A 26,149-nucleotide genomic window follows, 5' to 3' on the forward strand; every position below is an offset into this window, starting at 1 on the left:
TGGTGGGGTGGCATCAGTATCCCACTCACTCTTGGGCCAAGTGAGGCATTTAATTTCCTATAAGTGGCCATTTAAGGGCCTCCTCATGCGGTACTTGGAAATATCTGGTGTTGGAAGGTCCAGGCCAAGTGCCTCGGTGGCTAGGTAAAGACTGGTGGCCTTATTGCCAATTAGATGGGTGCGCTGGGGAAACCCTTCCCGAAGGTATTCCACCTCTCCTTTTCATGGACCGGAGGCTCGCAGAGGTGGGACCCCCTTTGTAATGGGGGCAGAAGTCCCACCTCAAGGCCAATGGCTGTTAAATGGCTGTGGAGCAGGCAGGCCAAAGAGAGGCAAGTTCACTGATCCCCCACCCCACCATCTGCCATTGCCCCCCCACCCCCAGCCCCCATGTTAAATTAAGCCCAACATTTCAAAATTTCTGCATGAGCGCAGAGAGAAGGAGACATTTAAGTAAAAAACATTAATGTTATATCAATAATGAGCCAATAGCTTAAAACATTAGGAAGAATGTCAAGTGCTTGGCAAAGATACAAATGGGTTTTACTAGAATAAAACCAGGAAAATTAGTTGTAGGAACAGACTTGAGAAGCTGAGATTGTTCTCAGTCAAATTCCTCTTTAAGGAGAGCAAAGCCAACCTTTTCATACGATCCACATAACTGAAATCCTTTATCCCTCTAACCATTCTAATAAATCTCTTCCGTGCCTTCTCCAAGGACTTCACATCCTTCTTGAAGTGCAATGTCTAGAAATGGACATGATGCTCCAGTTGTGGCTGACCCAGTGTTTTATAACGATTTGTTATAACTTGCATGCTTCTGCACTCTATGATCATATTTATGAAACTTATGATTCCATATGTTTCTATAATCACTTTCTCAACCTGATCTGTCATCTTTACCAATCTTCCACATACACCCCTAAGTGCCCCTGGTTTAGTGTCCCCCATTAGAATTGTACCATTCACTTCATATTGCCTCTCCTTGCGAAATGTTGCACTTTACACAATCCTGTGTTAAGTGTCATCTGCCATGTGTCCGCTCATTCCATCAGTCAGTGCATGTATTCTTGGAGTCCCTCCCTATCCTCTTCACTGTTCGTTAACCTTCCAAGATTTGAGTCATCGACAAGTTTTGAAATTGTGCCTTATTCACCCAACCAAGCCACTAATATATATCATTAAAAGCAGTGGTCCCCATTCTGACATCTGAGGAGCACTAATGTATGCCTTCCTCCACTCTGAAAAACAACCATTTAATACTGCTCCCTGCTTTCTGTCACTTTGCTAATTTTGTATCCCTGCTGTCCCTTTATTTCAATGTTACAATGCTGTTGGCAAATAAATTGGGTGTGATTTAACCACCACATTATGCACAGCGCAGATTTGAGAGTACCGATTAAATAGCGGGAAAGGCCAAAATCAAGATTTGGACCGAGAGCAAATCAGTTTACTATCTAACTGACCGGCACCCGGTGGTGAGTTCCGGATCTCGCCCAAATATGGAGAGCATATCATTAACCCCAATTTGCATTAATTGCCATCTCAATAGTGAGATTGAAGTTGAATGTAACGGCCTCCCGGGAATTAATCAGCTCCCCAGTGACAAATCACGTGGCCATTGTTTAGTACTCCTTTTTAAAAATGTGAAGCTGGCACAATGGCTGCTGAGGAGGTGAGTAGCCCTGTGTTCTCTCTCCTTCTTCTGCTGTGCCCCATGTTGGCATGACCGTTTTGGGTGGTTTGTGCTGCTCGCTCTCACATACTCGCACTCTAACTGGCATGCACACGCAGTTATTCATGCTATGCACGCACTGACGTTAGCATACATGCTTTCCTGTACATGCATTGAGCGCCTTTCCATTAATGTAGGTCTGCTGTTGGGGCCACGGGGCGCGGGGTGCGGGGGGGAAGGGATGCGCTGACTCAGCAGTTGGCAGTATTGCATTCTTTTAGATTTTTGTCTCGTTTCTGTCTTTTGTGCGCAGCTGGCGTCCCCGTTCCTGCCTGTTTTGTGTTTTCTTCTGGTGCATGGTACCAGAGCTAGTGAAGGGGTGGGGTGTTCTCTCTCCTTCTTCCCCTGTCGGTGTCCTTTTCTGATGGTTTGGGTTGCTGTGTAACACCCTCCCGCCATTGTAGGATTGTAGGTCTTGCTGGGGCCGGCTGCCTTGGCAGCTGGTAACGTTGTTCATTTTTTCTTGTGTTGGTTTTCGTCCTTGGTGTATGGCTGGTGTCTTTGTTGTCCTCCGGCCCGTTTTGTCTTTTCGGTCGGTGGTTGCTCTGTGTTTGGTTTGGTTTATAATGTGCCGGACCTGTTCTGGACTGAATCGTGCCCCTCTTGAGAGCGGTGGAATGTTTTTCTCGCTCTCCTTTGCCATGCTCCGTGTTGGAGTGGCCTTTTCCTGTGGGCTGGTGAGCCTTTCATTTGATGTAGGGCTGGGGGGGGGGGGGGGGGGGGGGGAGGAGGTTGGGAGTGTGTTCTGGGTGCCAATAAACTAAAATAATTGCAGGTTGTGTTTACTGCTTGCCCCTGCTGGGAATGCCTCTAGGCTGCTGTTGCTGTTTCCTTCCTTTTCTGTAGCCGGAAGGAAGGACAATTTTTTCTAAGACACCTGGGAACACCAGAGTCGTAGACGTATGAGTCCAGAAGGCAACGTAGTTTGAAGTAAGTAGATGCTGCGGGACCCGGTGCGCAAGATTGTTTCAAATGGGCCACCTACTGTTGAAGAAATGCTTTTGCAGATTGCTGATACTTTTGTTGCTGGTGTGGTGAGTGCTGCATGTAACTGACACATCACCGTGGGTTAAACATGTTGGAAGTCATGGATGTTCAACTACACCTTGAATGCCAGTGGATTATGAGGATGCCAGGATTTGGTAAGATTGGGCCCTGTGGGAGGGCCTGCACAGCTGCGGCTCCTGGACGGAGAATGGCACTGATACATGGAACAAGTCACACATTGATGGACAGATCATTTCTGCAACAAAGTTGTGGATATGATCACACATTCTCAGGCTTATCCCCCGGTTCTGTTGAGAAACCTGCGAGGGGTCATACCGTTTTTTCTTTGTGAAAATGAGCTGATATTACTTTGTATTGGGACCAATATGGAACAGTGATGTTTCCTTGTTGTTCAATGGTTAGTGTGATATGTGGAATGTTACATAGTGGATTTTCAAATATTTGTTACTGTTGATCGTTTAATTATCAAAATATTCTCAAGTGGCTCAAGTGCACTGCAGTGCGCCCCCAAGAGGTCTTCCCGCTTTGTGGTGGTTTGTTGTGCCCTCCACAACTTGGCATAGCAGCGGAGTGACATGATCGAGGAGGAGGAGGGCCATGCGGCCTCATCTGAAGAGGAGGCAGACCAGGAGTGGATGGAAGATGAGCCTAGGGAGGACATGCAGGAGGAGCCAGAGGATGGAGGACAGGCGGCGGCGAGGCTCCGGCATGCCCGGAAGACCAGGGAGGCCCTCATCCTCACCTGATTCTCATGGGACAAGGCTTTGTCCGTCAGCTCACCCCTCCTCCCCATTCCCCTCCTTCCCCGATTCCTGTTCCCCCTATTCTCCTCCTTCCACCACCTGCCCCATTTCCCAGACCTGTAGGAAGAGTCATTTAGATCTGAAACGTTAACTCTTTCTCCACAAATGCTGCCAGATCTGCTACGTTTATCTGGCATTATCTGTTTTTATTTCAGATTTCCAGCGTCTGCAGTATTTTGCTTTTAAATATGTGTAATTAATTGAGGGGAATCCAGGGTAGTTAAGTAAGCACTCGAGGGAGAAAGGAATAAGAGTATGCAAATGGATAAATGTAGAGGTGTAGAGGCGCCATACGTGGAACATAACCACCAACATAAACCAGTTAGGTGATTGCTCTGTTTCTGTGCTCTAGACTCGATACAATTTGAGATAATTTAATACATTTATAGATTGTCTCTCAGAATGTTATTTTGAAAAAAAAGGAGCAATGAGTGAGCTTACTTTTCTGCAATGATATCACATATTGTTTCCTCAGGTTTGCATGTTGGTGCAGGAGTAGTTGGGGTGCAAGGTACATCAGGAGGAGGTAACTGACAATAAGGCTTCTTGGGATCATAAACTCTCCAGTCGTATGCTGTTTGGGAGCAGCAATCCAGTGATTCAACTTTCCCATTCTTTCTGGTGCAATTGGATAGGCTGTTTGAGCAGGATCCTAAGGTCAGAAAAAGAATTATGCAGTGTATTATGGTGTTATGTACAAGCTTATGCTACCAGCAAAATTATCAATGTACAATTTTACACAGAACTGTGCATAGTCAGAGAGCACATACCGCACTGGCCTTGGGTATTATCCAAGAAGAATTGTTCTGGCACTCTGATCCTAAAGGCATTACGGAGAGCAGTGATACTTGTTCGAATATCAGGAATAGAAATGTATGTGATGGTGCCCAGTTTAGTAATCTCAAATCCGTTTGCACTGTAGGGAAGACTTACTTCCTTTTTGTTGACAGTTAACTGTGAAAGAAAATAATACAAATTTAGAAGAACTTTGCAAGCCACAAGAAAGAAAGACTATATCGACATATATTAATGCAGTCCTATGTTTCGGTGGTCTTGTGGCACAGTGGGTAGTGTCCTGACTCTGAGCCAGTAACTCCAGGTTCAAGTCGCACCCCAGGACTTGATGGGCGAAGGAAACTGCATTCATAACATGGCCAAATATTGAGTGTTGACTGACAAATCTTTCCAACACACCAATGGCTGGCGGTAAGAGTGGTAGAGACTCTCAAGCCACGCTTGATGTGGAGTGGTACCCCTTAAGCTATAAGCCTCTGGCGACAGACTAGCGACCGGTTCCAGGAATGACTAGCTATGGAAACAGGCAAAAGTCTGCCTTCATGCACAACATGCGAGAATATCCTGGAATTGGAATATCCTGGGCGGGATTCTCCGTCTCACCCGATCCTTTTTCCGACGCAGTGCGCCCCCACCGGCAATGGGAGTTTCCATTCCTGCAGCCGGCCAATGGGGTTTGCCATTGCGACCAGACCACGCGTCGGGAAACCCGCAGGTGTGAATCTACTGCTGGTTCGAGTTATTATTCAAATAAAGTGAGAGGTAAAAATGAGATACACCAGATAAGTAACAACAGGACTCTGTTGTGATGTTTAACACTCTTAATGCTTTGCTATATTGGTCATTAGTTTAACATAATGACAGTACTACTTTAATGTTCCCAAAATCTATTGTTCGAACTGAAGAAGCAAACCTCGAAGTTGAGGTTATTTTAGAAAGCACTGATTACAATGTGTTTGTTCCGTGATAGATTTAATACAATGGTCAACATTTTATGTCAGTGGACTAACAATATGGAGAATGGGACAAATTAAATGAAACCCTTTCTCTCTCTCTCCGCCCCCCCCCTCCCCCCCCCCCCCCCCCCCCCCGGTGGGTTTTCCGGCGGCAGATGCAGGGAGCTATTGGCCACTGGTGGGAACTTCGGTCCTTATGAAGTCTACGTTGTTTTAGTATGATGCATCCATTTGAACCAAGACCCCATTTATCTATTCTAGTCATTCCAGTCAATGCTAATGATCGCATGCTACTGGTTTAGCTCAGTTGGCTAGACAGCTGGTTGGTTTGTGATGCAGAGCAGTGCAGGTTCAATTTCCACACTGGTTGAATTATTCATGAAGGCCTTGCCTTCTCAACCTTGCCCCTCGCCTGAGGTGTGTTGGTCCTCGGGTTAAACCACCATCAGTCGGCTTTCCCCCTCAAAGGCCTATGGTCATTTGGGACCATGGTGACTTTACTTTTTTTTAAAAAACCGTTACTATTTAAGGAAGGGCAATATATTCTCCGGTGTCCAGTCCATGTGAAAATGTCAACAAACAACTATTCATTTTGGATGCTGGGCCTTTTTCTGGCACCGGATGATCCTTCCTGAAAGCATTAAATGATACTTGAGCATGGTTCCAAAGTCCTTGGGAGTCCTCTGCTACCTTGTCCAAGTGATCGTTCTCGTTAAAGATCCTGTCATTGCGTGTTTGAAAGCTATTTAACTCTAAGTGCATCACCGTTGCTTTCCAAAAGCTCACACTGCAAACTATTAAACAGGAAGCACGGATGGCAATCCACAGCAGGACTCTGGCTACCCATTTCCTTTCTGTCGGCCCAGCTATTCCCACCATCGGATTAACATGACAAGCAGATATATGAATGTCTGTTTTGTGTGACTGCAATTGGCTAGGCGCAATAGCTTTACCTAATAAGCTACCAAGGTGCTCTAAAGGACCATTTCACCTTCACTGATGAGATGATAAATGCACCTTTCAGACAGCTTACTGGACATAATGTTCCAGATAGCTTGCTATTTATCCATTCCTACAGAGACAGCTGAAAGGGCAATGTTAAATTTATTTCATTTATTTATTTCTGGAAAGTAGTCACATTGGACTTGAAATGTTCTGCAGAATTTTCCACCGTGGTGGGTCACTGTGAGCCAGCCAAAGGCCCATTGACTTCGGTGACTCCGGTAAATCCCACCAGCAGAGAGGACCAGAAGATCCCACTGGTTAACTCTATTTCCCTCTCCACAGATACTCATTGAATTCCTACAGTGCAGAAGGAGGCCATTTGGCCTATCACGTCTACACTGACCCTCCGAAAGGGCACCCTAACTAGGCCCTGGCCTCCACCCTATCCCTGTAACCCCACCTAACATTTTGGAAAATAAGGGGGCATTTATTATGGCCAGTCCACCTAACCTGCACATCTTTGGACTGTGGGAGCACACCAGATCACCCGGAAAACCACACAGACAAGGGTAGAAAGTGCAAATCCCCACAAATGAAGCACCCTACTTAAGCCCATGCCTCCACCCTATCCGCGTAACCCAGTAACCCCACCTAACCTTTTGAACATTAAGGGACAATTTAGCGTGGCCAATCCACCTAACCTGCACATTTTCGGACTGTGGGAGGAAACTGCAGCACTCAGAGGAAGCCCATGCAGATGGGGGAAAATGTGCTGACTCCACACAGAGAGTCACCTGAGGCCGGATTTGAACCCAGGTTCCTGACGCTGTGAGGCAGCAGTGCTAAACACTGTGCCACCCTACTGCCTGATCTGCTGTGTTTTTCAAGCATTTCCTGTTCTTATTCGAGATTTCCAGCATCTGCAGTATTTTGTTTTAGATTTAATAGACAGGAGGCTGGATTCTCCGTTGCAAACCCGCCCTACTACCGCTGCTGGTGAGGACGGAGAATTTGGCCACACCATCTGCTGTTGACGGTGTTCTCTACTCCCGTCTCTTATCAATGTGATTATCCATTTAAGCCACCCCACGATGCCAAGAAACCACGGGTGGGGGTGCTCTGCCAGTGGAACCGGAGAATCCCACTGCTAGAGAATGGCTGGAGAATCTATTCAGTATCTATACATAATAATCAACAATACCGTAAGACACTTACCACATACTCATCCCCAGTTGAAATAGTTACATCAATTCCATTGTAAGATACAACTAACCCCTTTGGACAAGATTTTGGTATACTGGGCAAACAAAAATAATTGTCGACTAGAATTTTTAAATTGTACTTTGGGACTTTTTCTTCAACAAGAATATATGTGCAATTTTCAAAGAAATCATACTGCAGATCATCAAATGTACGATAATGTGGCTCTCCCCATACTTCACATTGACCTAAAAATTAGACAAAGATAGAATTTCAACATGGTGGTAAAGCGAGAATCTGCAGTTTTCTAAATGGGCGTTTAACTTAAATTGTTGAACAGAGAAAGAATACTTACAATCACATTCCCATTTCTCACAACAGCCATTTTTAGTTTGGACTTTCACAGGCTCTAAACCATGCCTGCATTCTGGTTTGCTTGGTAGCGACGGACACGTGATATTTTTCATCAGATAGGTATCTCCTCCCAAACAAGTAAATTTGGAGCAATGATCCACCCAAGTTTCATTGCACTAGAAAGAAAAACAAAAATTCATTGTAAACTTTGAGTCAGTTTAATTATCAAATACAGAAACTAATTATCCCTACTTGTACTCCAATGAGCAACATTAGTAGTTTGTGCACAAGAGTAAAAAGCGACTTAATTGGATTCTACACTGTTTTTATTTATTGGTATTTTATTGTACAATCATCTTTATCTGTTCCTGTTTGTTCAATGCAGTTTTAAACAAAATTATTGTGCGTGGAATAAATTATTTTGCTCAGCCTTTTCCTGCACTTTCAATCTTCCTAGTCAATTCATGTTTTATCTGCTCCTCCGACTGTTGTTTGCACCACAGTACAGCCCCTTATGGCAAACTTGGATACTGCAGCCATTGCTGTCATTACACACCAGCACCAGTTCAATCATGGGAATGTAATTTTAAGCATGAAGACCACAAACTTGCAAATCTTGCAGCACAGATGCATTCATTAAAAACAATACTACTCTCCACCTGATGCGGACTGGATATAAATCGTAGAATTATATGGTCAAAGTGAAGGGCAGGGCCAAGCAAGAGAGAGCTGTCAATCAGTGTATATGAGTCAGTGTATACTGAGGGTTCAATCAGTATATATGAGTCAGTGTGTACTGAGGGTTCAATCAGTGTATATGAGTCAGTGTGTACTGAAGGTTCAATCAGTGTATACGAGTCAGCGTGTACTGAGGGTTCAATCAGTGTATATGAGTCAGCGTGTACTGACGGGTCAGTCAGTGCATATTAGTTAGGTACTGAAGGGTCAGTCGTGTATATGAGTCAGTGTACTGAGGGGTCAGTCAATGTAAAAAGTTTTTTTAAAAATGGGCGGCATGGTGGCACAATGGTTAGCAATGCTGCCTCACAGTGCCAGGGGCCTGGGTTCAATTCCAGCCGCGGGTGACTGGCTGTGTGGAGTTTGCCCTTTCTCCTCGTCTCTTCGTGGGTTGCTTCCGGGTACTCCGGTTTTCTCCCAAAGTCTAAGGTTGCGCAGGTTAGGTGGATTGGCCATGCTAAATTGCCCCTTAGTGTCCAAAAAGGTTAGGTGGAGTTACTGGGTTATGGGGATAGGGTGGAAGTGTGGGCTTAATTAGGGTGCTCTTTCCTAGGGCCAGTGCCGACTCGATGGACCGAATGGCCTCCTTCTGCACTGTTATCTCTGTGATTCTATGATACAGTGCAGAAGGAAGCCATTCAGCCCATCGAGTCTGCACCAGCCCTTGGAAAGAGCACCCTACTTAAGCCCATGCCACCACTCTATCCCCATAACCCAGTGACCCTACTAAAGGGTACCTGAAGCTGTGTACCTACAAAACTTCCTTTCTTAAGACTCCGTCTTTAATGCCGCCTTAATGACTGCTGTTGCCCCGAACCTCCTCTTCTAACTAGTCTGGCACCCAATGGATCCTCATCAAGTGCAACTGAAATGTGCAAGTGATAAATAATGGCGTGTTAAATGGAACATATTGGCAGAGCACAGCAATATACTCCTGCCAACATTTTTTTTAAATTTAGAGAACCCAATTCATTTTTTACAATTAAGGGGCAATTTAGCATGACCAATCCACCTACCCTGCACATCTTTGGGTTGTGGGGGTGAAGCCCACGCAAATACGGGGAGAATGTGCAAACTCCACACGGACAGTAACCCAGAGCCGGGATCGAACCTGGGACCTCGGTGCCGTGACGCAGCAGCATTAACCACTGCGCCACCGTGCTGCCCTTACTCCCACCAACATTACCACCAAACCTCCAGACAGGAAAACTGGGGCAATGATCCTTTCGGAAAATTGTTGGGGAGACATTCTGGTTTGCAGTGCCTCCTGTTCCTCACTCCATCCTTTCACACAGCGGGAGCACAAATCGTGTAGCTCCAACCTGTGGTTCTTCAAACCTTGATTGCAAAGTTTGGAAAAGGAGGGGCAGAGGAAATGCAATTTCCTGACGTGTGCTTGAGGCACAAAAATGGTCTCTTCCTTAATGTTGTTGAAATGACTGGCCCTTGGTCAATGCTGAACAGGTAAAGAAATAAATAGGAATTTTCCACTCAAGTGAATCTGAGGCGCAAAAACGCAGCCCTGACCCCAGCTGATCTTGTAGTCCTTAAGGCTACCATTGAGAAATGTAGCCAGAGTGGGCACAGTTTAGAAGCACAAATTGTTAACTTAGCTATTAAGTGTTAGATTGTTTCTGTAGTTTTGGGGTTATTGGTTCAGTGCTCAATACATTTTATTTTCTCAATTTCCTTCCTTATTCTGTTAAGAAGTGGTGGCTACTATTGGCATTGTTCTTACAGGTGCTTCTAGTTGTTTGGTGCCTTGTCGAAGCAGTTATTTCTGTCATATTTTTGTTATTGTCCTGTTCTTTTTACATATAGTTCTACGCTGTTTGTAGACCCTCACCTCCATCTCATTGCCACTGTAAGGTGAGTTGTGATATACATTGTGAATTGCACCAATTTTACCAATTTTCTTCATAATTCTCACTCTGTCCAGATGAAGTCTATCTTCCAACAATCCTGTAGGAAAACCTCCTGTTCGGGTGCTATGCTAGAGCCCTTTGCTAACATTTCAGCTCTATCTGACTTTGGGTTCTGCCTGTTTTTTCCTGACTATGGTGTATCCAGCAATAGTAAGCTCACAGTTATGTTCCAACCTAAGACACATTCCTGCTTTAGCTACTCAATCACATTCCTGTATAATTGCTAATGCTTGTAATGCTCAAGTTTTATGTTTAAGGCCACGTGTATTTATGCATACGAATCAATCCCGATTCTAATTTATTTGGAACATGGATTTAAAAAAAAATCTTTTTTTTAAATTAAATTTAGAGTACCCAATTATTTTTTTCCAATTAAGGGACAATTTTTAGTGTGGCCAATCCACCTACCCTGCACATCTTTGGGAGTGAAACCCACGCAGACACAGGGAGAATGTTAAAACTCCACACATTCAGTGACCCAGGGCCAGGATCGAACCTGGGTCCTCAGCGCCATAGGCAGCAGTGCTAACCACTGCGCCACTGTGCCACCCACCCAGGATTTTTTAAAAATTAATTCATGGGATGTGGCCCTTGCTGGCTAGGCCAGCTTTTATTGCTCATCCCTAATTGCCCTTGAGAAAGTGGAGGTGAGATGCCTTCTTGAGCCGCCACATTCCCTGTGGATGGACATAGATTCTCTTTCCTGGTTTTCTGTCTTACTTCCTTCATTACTTTCCCCTCTTCTGACAGTATTTTTCTCTCTCTCATCATTTCGTAGTTTCTTTCCCTTTTCTAATAATGTTTTCTTTCTATTTATTTGAACAGTCTTCTGCTTCTGTGATAACAGCTATATAAATCTTCACAAGCCTAGGCTACCCCAAAACTCGTTAAAGCTGAAATTAAAAATGATTGCTTCCAATGCCATTTATTTTGACTTGTTCATACTGTCGCTATAAGAAGCTTACTTTTCTCCGTGGCACTTGATTACAGTAGCATCCTGGTTCTCTCGTTGTTGAGCTAATTGCTGTTGTTGGAGAAACTGTGCTTGGAGTTGTAGACGTTACAGACTCGCAGCAGACGCGGATTCTATAGTCCAAACACATGATGTTCTTCTGAGAAGTCTCTTCATCGAAAGTGCAAATCAATCCTTTCTCCACATCGCAAGTGACATTGTCTTTAGATTCACCGATTGGGCGCTGTGGGAATTTCACTGCTTCACATTCAATCTGGCTTACTTTATGAGTGGCAACGGGACATTGCTTTTCACGTATTGGCTTCAGTAACTCAACATCATTTTTGTTGGGAATAGATGGCGTATTTTCATTGAGCCAGTCAGACCAAACACCATTGCAAACCACTGTAAGATAAAATAAGACCAGATTAATAGATCTGTTCTCTGTTTTCCCTCCAACTTCCCTCTTTATACCTCCTGTCAACCTGCTTATCTCACTCAACAGTTCGAGATTATTTTGATAGCTGTCTATTTATATTCCAGGACAACAACATAAAAACCACATTTTCGTTGACTTTCTTTCAAAAGTCAGAGAATATCGCAAAAGGCGATATCGCAAAATGAGGAAAGGTTAATTAATAAAGAGAGAATAAAAGAGACAGAAGCACACATAAATATAGGACTGGATTTGAAGGGGTGCGATTATCCCCACACCCACCCTCTCCCTCTGCCCCCACCTCCGCTAAAGAGGTTCGACAGTGAGAAGTCAGCCCACAATTCCATTGGCTGACTGCATCAATCTAACGCTAAGAACAGCATGAATTGCTTTATGGCAAGATTCCTGCCACTTTCACGGGTGGATGCCCCGCTTTACAGGGCTGCTAGCCAATTGGACGAATGTCATCTTTGTGATCCCAGAAGCACAAGCCGGGAGTCGTGATCATTGCTGGGATTACAGGCAGTCCCACCTTGTTGGGCAGCCCAAGTAAGTCCTGGGGTCTTGGTCAGGGGGCTAGGTTCAAGAGGTCAGGGACAAACGTTAAAGTGGGGAATAACATTTTGGGTAAGAAGTTGATGGGGTCCACAAATTTACCATGGCAACAGTTCAATCAATCAGAGCCCACTTGCCAATCAAACAGTACAAATTATTGCCCACTTTAAAGTTTGGCATTCATGCCTCTGCCCTGATGAGTTCAAGAGGAAAAGCTTTGACAGCATGGGCGTCATTCTCCGACCCCCCGCCGGGTCGGAGAATGGCCGTTGGCCGCCGTGAATCCCGCCCCCGCCCCCGCCGAAGTCTCCGCTCCCGGAGATTGGGCGGGGGCGGGAATCCAGCCGCGCCGGTTGGCGGGACCCCCCGCTGGATTCTCCGGCCCGGATGGGCCGAAGTCCCGCCCAGGAATTGCCTGTCCCGCCGACGTAAATCAAACCTGGTATTTACCGGCGGGACCAGGCAGCGTGGGCGGGCTCCGGGGTCCTGGGGGGGGGCGCGGGGCGATCTGACCCCGGGGGGTGCCCCCACGGTGGCCTGGCCCGCGATCGGGGCCCACCGATCCGCGGGCGGGCCTGTGCCGTGGGGGCACTCTTTCCCTTCCGCCTCCGCTACGGCCTCCACCATGGCGGAGGCGGAAGAGACTCTCCCCACTGCGCATGCGCGGGAAACTTTCGGCGGCCGCTGACGCTCCCGCGCATGCGCGGGGAAACTGACAGCGGCCGCTGACGCTCCCGCGCATGCGCCGCATTTCCGCGCCAGCTGGCGGGGCAACAAACGCCATTTCCGCCAGCTGGCGGGGCGGAAATCCCTCCGGCGTCGGCCTAGCCCCTCAATGTTGGGGCTAGGCCGCCAAAGATGCGGAGACTTCCGCACCTTTTTGCCGGCGCGATGCCCGTCTGATTTGCGCCGGCTTTGGCGCCAGTCGGCGGGCATCCCGCCGTTGGGGGAGAATTTCGCCCCATGTCTCTTTTTTTCAGCAATAATCTTCACATTTAAATGTTTTTATATTTTCAACCAATTCCACCCAAAAGCCAAATGCAGGAGTGACATTGCCTAAAAACCAAACCTGGGGAATGCACATTGGTGTGAAACGATTTGCTGGTGTATACTGAAAGGAAACTATGGCCTGATTTTTTGTTCAGTGATGATGCCTGGCCCACTCCCCTTACACCTCAAAAGCTACCGTACTCAGGCAAATGTTGAGCTCAGTGTCAGAGTCTTTTGCAGAAAGTCACAGTCAGTGCAAATCAGCGCATCAGAAGTTTAAACATGCTAGAAGTGCCAAATTACAAGAGTCTGGACTCCTGTAAGGTCGTCATGCACATTATAAACTAAAGACTATATTTTTTTGCTGTGGACTTCGGGAGTTTTGGCCATCAGTTATCTGTTGTAATATTACCAGTAACAGAAGATGAAATTTAGAGTAACATTAACGATGTTGTTCTTCTGATGACACAAACTCTGAGGGGAGAACTTTTCACAAAGCCATTTTTGTAATTCTTGTCAAGAATCATTGTTCGTAGATTAAAAATACTGAACTTTTAAAATAATTCAGGAATGGGCTTCAGGTTCACAGGACAGGACAGAGGACTGGCATTGCCTACGCCAAAGTCAATCAATTAAAACACACTTGTAAAAAAAAACTTACTTGTCTATATTGAAAGAGAAAAAAAGCGTATTTGAGGAGCAGCATCACAAACTTGAGGTTACAGTCATGGCTAACAGGGAGCACCTAGCCTGTGACTGACCAAAATGGAGAAATATCATTTGGGAAGAGACCGAATTCAAGGGGAGATTTAATCGCATAGGAAAAGCAAAATCATTGGGGCATGTACCTCCAAACAAATCATCGTCATGACTCTCAAAGCACCATCTGCCCCACATGAGGCAAAACCTACAGATTGTGCAACGAACCTATCTGCCGTCCCAGAACACCTCAAACTAGAATGGAAGCACGCTGTCCTCAAAACTGAGGGACTACCTAATTGAGGAAAGGAAGATATTGAAACAAATCATCACTTACCAGTTGTAGTGCTGACTGCAGACACAGTTGTTAATTCTTTAGTGGTTGTGACTTCTGAGGAAGAAAAAAATTATTCAAAACCACTGCACTCTGACTGAAAATTGTATTAATGGAAGGTTATTTAACTGACAAGAAGGCATCAAGAATGAAGAAAGTATTGACTGCAGCTGTTGACTTTCTCACCAAAATTTGAGAAAAAAGGGGAAAACTTAGAACAGCAGAAAGACGAAGATTCAGTTGACATTGGTGAGCAAGGAGATTCTTGGAGAGAACGGTGCATACAGGAGTATAGAGGAAACATAATTCTACAAGTGCAGGTTTTGATCGGGCTTCATTTGAATCGGCCCGTTATGCATCAGTTCACTTGAGAGGTTATGGGCAAGATATTGACAAATAGGAAGTAGTGTCGTTCCACTGTCTGGAAGTTGTTGAAACAAAACAGTTTGTGTCTCTGGTTTGGTTACTGTATATAAAAAGAAGACATCACTCACCCGGTGTGGAGCTCCTTGTTGTTGATGTCACTGTTGTGGTGGTCACTTCTGAAGAATAAGAAACACAATCAAATCCATGGCAGTACAACATAAAAGCTTATAGTGTTCCATTGCAAGATTTATTTTATTGGTTTTGCTGAAGATTTGATGTTTAAAGTGGGACATCTGGATTCAAATGCTTTCAAGAATTCAATCACTTCCACCACAAAGAAACAGTACGAAGTCTTACAACACCAGGCTAAAGTCCAACAGGTTTGCTTCGATGTCACTAGCTTTCGGAGCGCTGCTCCTTCCTCAGGTGAATGAAGAGGTATGTTCCAGAAACATATATATAGACAAATTCAAAGATGCATCTTTGAATTTGTCCATATATATGTTTCTGGAACATACCTCTTCATTCACCTGAGGAAGGAGGAGCGCTCCGAAAACTAGTGACATCGAAACAAACCTGTTGGACTTTAACCTGGTGTTGTAAGACTTCGTACTGTGCTCACCCCAGTCCAATGCCGGCATCTCCACATCACCACAAAGAAAGGTCAACATGACTGAACTAACGTACTGACATTGACATATTGACTGGTGCATTTGAGAACAGTGCACTGGTGTGGACACTCATGCACACAGCATTTCTCTTCGCGACTACCTCTGCTCTACCTTTATTCAAAGAGTACAAATTTCATACACTTCCCTTTGGAAAGTGAGGTCACAGTGTCTATCCATGGTGAGTGATGATTATCTAATCTGTACTGAAACAAAATCACTTGTTCCAGCAAAATACTTTGGATGGTGGTAATTTGATATAAAAACAGAAGGTGCTGAAAATACTCAGCATCTGTAGACAGACTTGCTGAATATTTGTTCCAGCAAAATACTTTGGATGGTGGTAATTTGATATAAAAACAGAAGGTGCTGAAAATACTCAGCATCTGTAGACAGACTTGCTGAATATTTGCAGCACCACTCTTTTTATAAATTTTTTTTAGAGTATCCAATTCTTTTTTTCCAATTAAGGGTCAAGTTAGCGGGGCCAATTCAGCTACCCTGCACATATTTTTGGGTTATGGGGGTGAGACCCACACAGACACAGGCAGAATGTGCAAGCTTCACACGGGCAGTGACCTGGAGCCGGGATCGAACCAGGGTCCTCAGCGCCGTGAGGCAGCAGTGCTGACCACTGTGCCATTGTGCTGTCCTGTACTCTGTGTTTTTAATTCACTTGTTTTCCTGGTCTTGCTGCTGTTTATCAAAAGAAACTGTTACTCACCCAGTGTGGAGCCAGTGGTAGACTCAGTTGTCGTTGATTTCACTGTTGTGGTGACCCCTTCTGAAGAAGAAGAACAATAATGTAAATCACTTCACCATAATGTAAACCTGTTGAATTTGAGCAGAAAACAATCGTATTGATCTTGGTGCAAAAGTGATGTTCACAAAACTAATTAATAATTCACATTTTGGTAACATTTCACCCATTTCCATTGAAAAGTAAGTGTGGACAAGACTGAATGAATAGACCAACATTTCTTGAAACCTGCAAATGAGAAAAGCTCGGCGGTGTGAACAGACTTGTTGGTGACAATTGAAAGGAGACATCACTTACCTGTTGTAATAGTTTTACCAGGTGTAGTACTCGTTTCCTGTGTTGTTGGTGGCACTGCTGACAAAGAAATAACATTCAAAACCAGCAAATTCCAATTCCAAATCCTACGGTATTGAGAATTTTACAACTGGGATATATTCTTGATGTGAAACATAAACCTTGATAATGTATGTGAGATTAATTATCATCTAAAGGAGAGCGAAATGGGAAGAGGCGATCAAATTTACAGTTAAAACTGTCAAAAATTTAAAGATTTGATAATCCTGGTGGGAAAAACTCAGAGGGGAGAACATTTGACAACACCGTTCTTCTGAGTGTGAAAATGCCCTTGATTGCAGATTGAGAATACTGATCACTTCAAATAATCCCCCCCCCCCAAAGGATTGGGTTTCAGGCTAAAGGAACAAACTGAGGGACGAGCATTATCTGTGCCTGTTGATCAAGTCGCACTTGTCAGAGTATTTGAAAAGAATATTTGAGGCACAGTATAAAAAACATGAGGCTGAGGTTATGATTTGCCGGCAGCAGAGATTGACATGCTCTTTTATGCTTCGTCAAATTGGACAATTTACAGCAGCCACCTCAAGGACAACAAGCACAGGTAATGTCTTTGCAAGATCCTCCCAGTCTGGTGGCATGAAAGGCACTGTAACAGCAGCATCCTCTCCCAGGCCAACGTCTTTATCAGTGAGGCAACAATTACACGGAACGAACTCTGCTGGGCAGCAGAAGACATATGTTCGCCTGACACCAGGCTCCCAAAGCAACTGCTCCACCCAGAACTTGGGTAGCAGGAGACGCCAGGAGGATAGCAGAAACACTTCAGGGATGTCCTTAAAGCAATCCTGATGACAGTAAACATCCCCGTAGATTTACGGGAGCTTTTGATCTGTGAATGACCAAAATGGAGAAACGTCGCAGAAATAAAGACAAGGCATTGGAACGAGCGCTGAAACCTACAAGTCATTTATGTGACTCTCAATGCACAATTCTGCCCCGCACGCCGAAGAATAGGCAGATTGTGCCATGGACTTATCTACGGTCACAGAAATCCTTGAACTGGAATAGAAGCAAATCATCTTCGAAACCAGGGGACTGTCTAAAAGGGGAGCTGATGATATTGAACGAAAAACTCACTTACCGGTTGTAGAACGGGCTATAGACACAGTTGTTACTTTTGTTGTAGGTGTAACTTCTAAAGGAAAATAAAAATATTCAAAACCATTGCCCTCTGACTGGAAATCCAGCTGTATTAATAGAGTTCCAGCTTTAGGTTATTTAATTGACAATAAAGCATAGAGAATGAGTAAAGTATTGACTACAGCTATTGGCGAGTTTACTTAACTTGGAATATTATGGAGCAAAGTTAAACAGGAGAAAGACCAATCAATATTTAGATGTTTGGTTTTGTTTCAAAAATATTCTTTTAAGGTACTGGGTGAAAGAAGAAAATGAATAATATTAACAATCACTCTATGCAGAGATTGGTTTGCTCAGTTGGCTGGACGGCTTGTTCGTGATGTGGAGTGCTGCCAATAGTACAGGTTTAATTTGTGTACAGATGAGGTTATTCATGAAGGCTCTGCCTTCTCAACCTTACCCCTCACTTAAGGTGTGGTGACCCTCATTTTAAATCACCACCGGTCAGCCCTGAAACGGAAGAGCAGTTTGTGGTCCTCTGCGACTGTGGCGACATTTACATTTACTTCGTGGAACATCCTTGGGTAAGATATGTTATAAAAACTACTGAAACAATGGTGACCAAGTAAATTTGAGGAGATAACGCTGCATACAGAAATATGGAGAAAACATTTTTCCTCATGTGCAGATTCTGATCGAACCTCATTTAAATAGGTCCGTAATCAGCCAGTTCACTCTGGAAGTTATGGCCTAAATATAAATAAGTATGAGTTAGTGTCCTTCCACTGTCTGAAAGTGGTTGAAACAAAACAGTTTGTGTCACTGGTTTGGTTACTGTAAATTAACAGAAGCCATCACTCACCCGGTGTGGAGATGGTAGTAGAGGCGGTTGTTGTTGGTGTCACTGTTGTAGTGGTCACTTCTGGAGAATAAGAAACACAATCAAATCTGATGCAGTACAAAATAAAAGCAAATAGCGTTCCACTACACAATTGATTTTATTGGGCTTTGCTGCAAAATGATGTTGAAATAGAACATCCACTTGTTTCCTGACCTTGTTGCTGTTTATCAAAAGAAGCTGTTACTCACCCTGTGTGGTGCCAGGAGCGGTCCCAGTTGTAGATGGTTTCACAGATGTGGTGACTCCTTCTGAAGAAGCAGAACAATAATGAAAATCACCATCACAATTTAGGCACCATTATACTGTGCTAGAGTTTGATCATAAAACAATCGTATTGATCTTGGTGCAAAAGTGATGTTCACAAAACTAATTTATGATTCAGATTTTGGTAAATTTTCACCCATTTCCATTGAAAGGTAAGTGTGGACAAGACTGAACGAATGGACCAACATTTCTTGAAACCAGCAAATGCGAGAAGCTCGCCGATGTGAACAGGCTTGTTGGAGAATATTGAAAGGAGGCATCACATACCTGTTGTAGCAGTTTTAACAGGTGTAGTACGTGTTTCCTGTGTTGTTGGTGGCTCTGCTGACAAAGAAAGAACATTCAAAACCATCAAACTCCAATTCCAAATCCTACAGTATTGAGAATTTTACAACTGGGATACATTATTCATATGAAGGCACAAATTCGAGGAAATTGGTGACTACAGCTGCACTGTAGCAATTATGATTTCTTCATTTGCTTTATTTTGTTCATTGGTTTGATTTAATCAGAAGATATAATTGCCTCGTTGATACATGTCTCACTTACCAGACGTAGACGTTGTTCTGCTGGATGTTGCGGTCACTGGTGTTACTGGCTCACAGCAAACGCGAACTTGGTAATCAGAACAAATCCTTCTCTGCTCCAAAGCAGTTCTGGAGACGACACAGGTGAGCCCTTTGTCTTTGTCGCAAGTCACATTGTCTTGTGAATCACTAAATGGTCGATCAGGTTGAATAACATCTTGACACTGAATGTTGGTGATTACTTCGGAAGGGTAGTTACAGTATTTAGTATCTTTGGGATTCAACAATTCCGAATCTCCGGGGCTGACCACAGAAGGTGTGTTTTCATTAAACCAGGGTGACCAGTAGCCAAGGCATACAACCTCTGTCAGGGCAAAGGAGAAATGTACGAGAACATATGAGACACTCATGAACTAACCACAAATGGGACCTTTAAATGTGAGAACAGCAAGTCAACATTTGAAAAGCTGCAAATATAATTTTCATGATAACAAACTAATTTTAATAACATCAGCAACATATCAAGGGAAAAACTTTGACAATATTTGGAAATCAATCTAATGGCATTGAAAAGTCTGCTGTCTGTGACATCAGCATGAAGAACATATGGGGCGTCATTCTCCGACCCCCCGCCGGGTCGGAGAATGGCCGTTGGCCGCCGTGAATCCCGCCCCCGCCCCCGCCGAAGTCTCCGCTCCCGGAGATTGGGCGGGGGCGGGAATCCGGCCGCGCCGGTTGGCGGGACCCCCCGCTGGATTCTCCGGCCCGGATGGGCCGAAGTCCCGCCCAGGAATTGCCTGTCCCGCCGGCGTAAATCAAACCTGGTATTTACCGGCGGGACCAGGCGGCGTGGGCGGGCTCCGGGGTCCTGGGGGGGGGGCGCGGGGCGATCTGACCCCGGGGGGTGCCCCCACGGTGGCCTGGCCCGCGATCGGGGCCCACCGATCCGCGGGCGGGCCTGTGCCATGGGGGCACTCTTTCCCTTCCGCCTCCACCACGGCCTCCACCATGGCGGAGGCGGAAGTGACTCTCCCCACTGCGCATGCGCGGGAAACTGACAGCGGCTGCTGACGCTCCCGCGCATGTGCTGGGAAACTGACAGCGGCCGCTGACGCTCCCGCGCATGCGCCGCATTTCCGCGCCAGCTGGCGGGGCAACAAACGCCATTTCCGCCAGCTGGCGGGGCGGAAATCCCTCCGCCGTCGGCCTAGCCCCTCAATGTTGGGGCTAGGCCACCAAAGATGCGGAGACTTGCGCACCTTTTTGCCGGCGCGATGCCCGTCCGATTTGCGCCGGCTTTGGCGCCAGTCGGCGGGCATCCCGCCGTTGGGGGAGAATTTCGCCCATGATGTTTTTAACAGGGTGGTAAATTGTAATGAAAATGTGTGTGAGAATAAATAACAACAAAGAAGACAGAAGTGGGAAAAAGGGACCAAAGTTACAATTAAAGCTGTTGAAACATTAACGATTTGATTCTTCCAATTAGGAAAACTTCCAAGGAGATTATTTTTCCCACCAACTTTTTTAAGATTGTGCAAGCGCCATTAGTTGCAGATTGAGAAGGCTGAATTTTTCAACAATCCCAGCCCAAAGGAATGGCCTGTTGGCAACAGGACACGATGAGCATTGTCTGTTGCTATTTAGATCAAATTTGCTATTTGAAAAGAATATATTTTAAAATAAATTTAGAGCACCGAATTTGGCGCAATTTAGCATGGCCAATTCACCTCCCTGCACATCTTTTGGGTTGTGGCGGCAAAACCCACACAAACACGGGGCGAATGTGCAAACTCCACACGGACAGATCTGGGATCGAACCTGGGACCTCGCAGCCGTGAGGCAGCAGCTCTACCCACTGCGCTATCGTGCTGCCTTTGAAAAGAATATTTAACGTCCAGTATGAGAAATGTGACGCGAAGGACATGCTTTACCAGGCAGCAGTGTCTGACTGTCTTATGCTTCGTCAATTTGGATAGTTTACAGCAGCCACCTCAAAGCACTGAAAAACTACTACAAGGGTTGTATTTGCAAAGTCCTTCCAATGTGGCGGCAAGAAAGGTGCTCCAACAGTAGCATCCTCTCCCAAGCCAACATGTTCAGCTTTGAGGCAACAATTACACGTAATGAGCACCTACTGGGTCGGTAATATATTTCTTGACCTGACACATGACTTGAAAAGCAACTGCCCGACCCAGAACTCGGTTGTAGCAGGAAACCCCCAGGTGGACGGCTGAAACATTTCAGAAATTTCCTAAGACTATCCCAAATGACCTTAAATATCCTTGTCGATTAAATTATGTCTTGGCCTCAGATTTACCAAAACGGATAACATACGGAGTACCTTTATCGCAGAGGCAGATTTGAGTTATCAGAAGCACGCACAGAGCTCCAAACAAGTAATCTACGTGTCTATCGAAGCAACATCTGACCTGCATATCACAGAATGTGCAGATGGTGCATTGGACTGTTCTGCCATTCCAGAATTCCTCAAACTGGAATGGAAGCAAGTCATCCTTGAACACGAGGGAACGTCTAATATGTGACAGGAAGATACTGCAAAAATAATCCTCACTCACCAGTTGTAGAACTGGCCGTGGGCACAGTTGTTGCTATTTTTGTTACAGACGTCGTTTCTAAAGGAAAAGAAAAATATTCAAAACCATTGCACTCTTTCTTAAAATTCATCTCTATTAACAGAATTCCAGCTTTAGGTTATTTAATTGACAATAAGACAACAAGACTAAGGAAAGTATTGACCAGATCTACTGACAAGCCTATAATTATATGTGAGTAGAATGCAGAAAATGTAAACAGTAGAAAGGCAAATCAACATTTGTACATTTGGTCTCGGTTCCAAAAGACAATTTTAAGTTACTGGGTGAAAGAAGATAATGCAAGAATATTAACAATCACACTATGCTCAGAGGAACATCTTTTGCGAAGGTATGTTTTGGAAACTACTGAATTTGAAAATGATCCTGCAGATCATCATCCAAAGACAATGAACAATTCCTAATTTATTCAAATGCCAGGCCTCGGTTTTGGAAAAGGTTCAGAAAACAAGTAAATTCGAGGAGAGAACGGTGCATACAGAAATATGGAGAGGAATAATTTTACTCATGTGCACTGTCTGATTGAGCTTCATTTGATTAGATCTATTTATGAACCAGTTCACTCTGATTGCTATGGACTAAATATCAATAAGTCTGAGTGAGTGTCCTTCCACTGTCTGAAAGGTGTTGAAACAAAACAGTTTGTGTCACTGGTTTGGTTACTGTAAATTAAAAGAGGCCATCATTTACCCGGAGTGGAGATGGTAGTAGAGCTGGTTGTTGGTGTCACTGTTGTAGTGGTCACTTCTGGAGAATAAGAAACAAAATCAAATCTGATGCAGTACAAAATAAAAGCAAATAGCGTTCCACTACACAATTGATTTTATTGGGCTTTGCTGCAAAATGATGTTGAAATAGAACATCCACTTGTTTCCTGACCTTGTTGCTGTTTATCAAAAGAAGCTGTTACTCACCCGGTGTGGTGCCAGGAGCGGTCCCAGTTGTAGATGATTTCACAGATGTGGTGACTCCTTCTGAAGAAGCAGAACAATAATGAAAATCACCATCACAATTTAGGCACCATTATACTGTGCTAGAGTTTGATCATAAAACAATCGTATTGATCTTGGAGCAAAAGTGATGTTCACAAAACTAATTTATAATTCAGATTTTGGTAAATTTTCACCCATTTCCATTGAAAGGTAAGTGTGGACAAGGCTGAACGAATGGACCAACATTTCTTGAAACCAGCAAATGAGAGAAGCTCGCCTATGTGAACAGACTTGTTGGAGAATATTGAAAGGAGGCATCACATACCTGTTGTAGCAGTTTTACCAGGTGTAGTACGTGTTTCCTGTGTTGTTGGTGGCACTGCTGACAAAGAAAGAACATTCAAAACCATCAAACTCCAATTCCAAATCCTACAGTATTGAGAATTTTACAACTGGGATACATTATTCATATGAAGGCACAAATTCGAGGAAATTGGTGACTACAGCTGCACTGTAGCAATTATGATTTCTTCATTTGCTTTATTTTGTTCATCGGTTTGATTTAATCAGAAGATATAATTGCCTCGTTGATACATTTCTCACTTACCAGACGTAGACGTTGTTCTGCTGGATGTTGCGGTCACTGGTGTTACTGGCTCACAGCAAACGCGAACTTGGTAATCAGAACAAATCCTTCTCTGCTCCAAAGCAGTTCTGGAGACGACACAGATGAGCCCTTTGTCTTTGTCGCAAGTCACATTGTCTTGTGAATCACTCAATGGTCGATCAGGTTGAATAACATCTTGACACTGAATGTTGGTGATTACTTCGGAAGGGTAGTTACAGTATTTAGTATCTTTGGGATTCAACAATTCCGAATCGCCGGGGCTGACCACAGAAGGTGTGTTTTCATTAAACCAGGGTGACCAGTAGCCAAGGCATACAACCTCTGTCAGGGAAAAGGAGAAATGTACGAGAACATATGAGACACTCATGAACTAACCACAAATGGGACCTTTAAATGTGAGAACAGCAAGTCAACATTTGAAAAGCTGCATTATAATTTTCATGATAACAAACTAATTTTAATAACATCAGCACCATATCAAGGGAAAAACTTTGACAATATTTGGAAATCAATCTAATGGCATTGAAAAGTCTGCTGTCTGTGACATCAGCATGAAGAACATATGTTTTTAACAGGGTGGTAAATTGTAATGAAAATGTGTGTGAGAATAAATAACAACAAAAAAGACAGAAGGGGGAAAAAGGGACCAAAGTTACAATTAAAGCTGTTGAAACATTAACGATTTGATTCTTCCAATTAGGAAAACTTCCAAGGAGATTATTTTTCCCACCAACTTTTTTGAGATTTTGCAAGTGCCATTAGTTGCAGATTGAGAAGGCTGAATTTTTCAACAATCCCAGCCCAAAGGAATGGCCTGTTGGCAACAGGACACGACGAGCATTGTCTGTACTTATTTAGATCAAATTTGCTATTTGAAAAGAATATATTTTTAAATAAATTTAGAGCACCGAATTTGGCGCAATTTAGCATGGCCAATTCACCTCCCTGCACATCTTTTGGGTTGTGGTGGCAAAACCCACACAAACACGGGGTGAATGTGCAAACTCCACACGGACAGATCTGGGATCGAACCTGGGACCTCGCAGCCGTGAGGCAGCAGCTCTACCCACTGCGCTATCGTGCTGCCTTTGAAAAGATTATTTAACGTCCAATATGAGAAATGTGACGCGAAGGACATGCTTTACCAGGCAGCAATGTCTGACTGTCTTATACTTCGTCAATTTGGATAGTTTACAGCAGCCACCTCAAAGCACTGAAGAACTACTACAAGGGTTGTATTTGCAAAGTCCTTCCAATGTGGCGGCAAGAAAGGTGCTCCAACAGTAGCATCCTCTCCCAAGCCAACATGTTCAGCTTTGAGGCAACAATTACACGTAATGAGCACCTACTGGGTCGGTAATATATTTCTTGACCTGACACATGACTCGAAAAGCAACTGCCCGACCCAGAACTCGGTTGTCGCAGGAAACCCCCAGGTGGACGGCTGAAACATTTCAGAGATTTCCTCAGACTATCCCAAATGACCTTAAATATCCTTGTCGATTCATGGGATGTCTTGGCCTCAGATTTACCAAAATGGATAACAAATGGAGTACCTTTATCACAGAGATAGATTTGAGTTATCAGAAGCACCGCACAGAGCTCCAAACAAGTAATCTACGTGTCTATCGAAGCAACATCTGACCTGCATGTCACAGAATGTGCAGATGGTGCATTGGACTGTTCTGCCATTCCAGAATTCCTCAAACTGGAATGGAAGCAAGTCATCCTTGAACACGAGGGAATGTCTAATATGTGACAGGAAGATACTGCAAAAATAATCCTCACTCACCAGTTGTAGAACTGGCCGTGGGCACAGTTGTTGCTATTTTTGTTACAGACGTCGTTTCTAAAGGAAAAGAAAAATATTCAAAACCATTGCACTCTTTCTTAAAATTCATCTCTATTAACAGAATTCCAGCTTTAGGTTATTTAATTGACAATAAGACAACAAGACTAAGGAAAGTATTGACCAGATCTACTGACAAGCCTATAATTATATGTGAGTAGAATGCAGAAAATGTAAACAGTAGAAAGGCAAATCAACATTTGTACATTTGGTCTCGCTTCCAAAAGACAATTTTAAGTTACTGGGTGAAAGAAGATAATGCAAGAATATTAACAATCACACTATGCTCAGAGGAACATCTTTTGCGAAGGTATGTTTTGGAAAGTACTGAATTTGAAAAAGATCCTGCAGATCATCATCCAAAGACAATGAACAATTCCTAATTTATTCAAATGCCAGGCCTCGGTTTTGGAAAAGGTTCAGAAAACAATGGTAAGCAAGTAAATTCTAGGAGAGAACGGTGCATACAGAAATATGGAGAGGAATAATTTTACTCATATGCACTGTCTGATTGAGCTTCATTTGATTAGATCTATTTATTAACCAGTTCACTCTGATTGCTATGGACTAAATATCAATAAGTATGAGTTAGTGTCCTTCCACTGTCTGAAAGGTGTTGAAACAAAACAGTTTGTGTCACTGGTTTGGTTACTGTAAATTAAAAGAGGCCATCATTTACCCGGAGTGGAGATGGTAGTAGAGCTGGTTGTTGTTGGTGTCACTGTTGTAGTGGTCACTTCTGGAGAATAAGAAACACAATCAAATCTGATGCAGTACAAA

At 44.1% G+C, this 26,149-nt stretch overlaps 1 protein-coding gene and 1 long non-coding RNA gene across 3 annotated transcripts in view; both read right to left on the reverse strand.

The window, feature by feature from the left end:
- Positions 1–22,823, reverse strand: part of muc5e (mucin 5e) — a 30,308-nt gene extending 7,485 nt beyond the window's left edge. The window contains exons 1-17 of the mRNA XM_072470811.1: positions 22,793–22,823; positions 22,651–22,707; positions 21,925–21,981; positions 19,371–19,712; positions 19,089–19,142; positions 18,746–18,805; positions 18,519–18,578; positions 17,658–17,711; positions 16,517–16,573; positions 16,184–16,243; positions 14,920–14,967; positions 14,429–14,482; positions 11,425–11,816; positions 7,798–7,972; positions 7,458–7,690; positions 4,317–4,500; positions 3,988–4,198 (exon numbers count right to left, since the gene is read on the reverse strand). Coding sequence (XP_072326912.1) covers positions 3,988–4,198; positions 4,317–4,500; positions 7,458–7,690; positions 7,798–7,972; positions 11,425–11,816; positions 14,429–14,482; positions 14,920–14,967; positions 16,184–16,243; positions 16,517–16,573; positions 17,658–17,711; positions 18,519–18,578; positions 18,746–18,805; positions 19,089–19,142; positions 19,371–19,712; positions 21,925–21,981; positions 22,651–22,707; positions 22,793–22,823 — 2,129 coding nt within the window. The remainder of the gene's footprint in view (positions 1–3,987; positions 4,199–4,316; positions 4,501–7,457; positions 7,691–7,797; positions 7,973–11,424; positions 11,817–14,428; positions 14,483–14,919; positions 14,968–16,183; positions 16,244–16,516; positions 16,574–17,657; positions 17,712–18,518; positions 18,579–18,745; positions 18,806–19,088; positions 19,143–19,370; positions 19,713–21,924; positions 21,982–22,650; positions 22,708–22,792) is intronic.
- A 51-nt stretch (positions 22,824–22,874) lies between these two features.
- Positions 22,875–26,118, reverse strand: LOC140388052 (uncharacterized). 2 transcript variants are annotated; one of them, XR_011934068.1, is made up of 5 exons: positions 26,049–26,118; positions 25,313–25,369; positions 23,500–23,841; positions 23,218–23,274; positions 22,875–22,934 (listed from the first exon to the last, which is right to left on the reverse strand). It is a non-coding gene; the product is annotated as an uncharacterized lncRNA (long non-coding RNA). The 2 variants fall into 2 exon arrangements; XR_011934069.1 differs by having other exon boundaries at positions 22,913–22,931.
- Positions 26,119–26,149: the final 31 nt, after the last annotated feature.

This window comes from Scyliorhinus torazame, chromosome 13 (genome assembly GCF_047496885.1).
Source record: "Scyliorhinus torazame isolate Kashiwa2021f chromosome 13, sScyTor2.1, whole genome shotgun sequence".
Taxonomy (NCBI): Eukaryota; Metazoa; Chordata; class Chondrichthyes; order Carcharhiniformes; family Scyliorhinidae; genus Scyliorhinus; species Scyliorhinus torazame.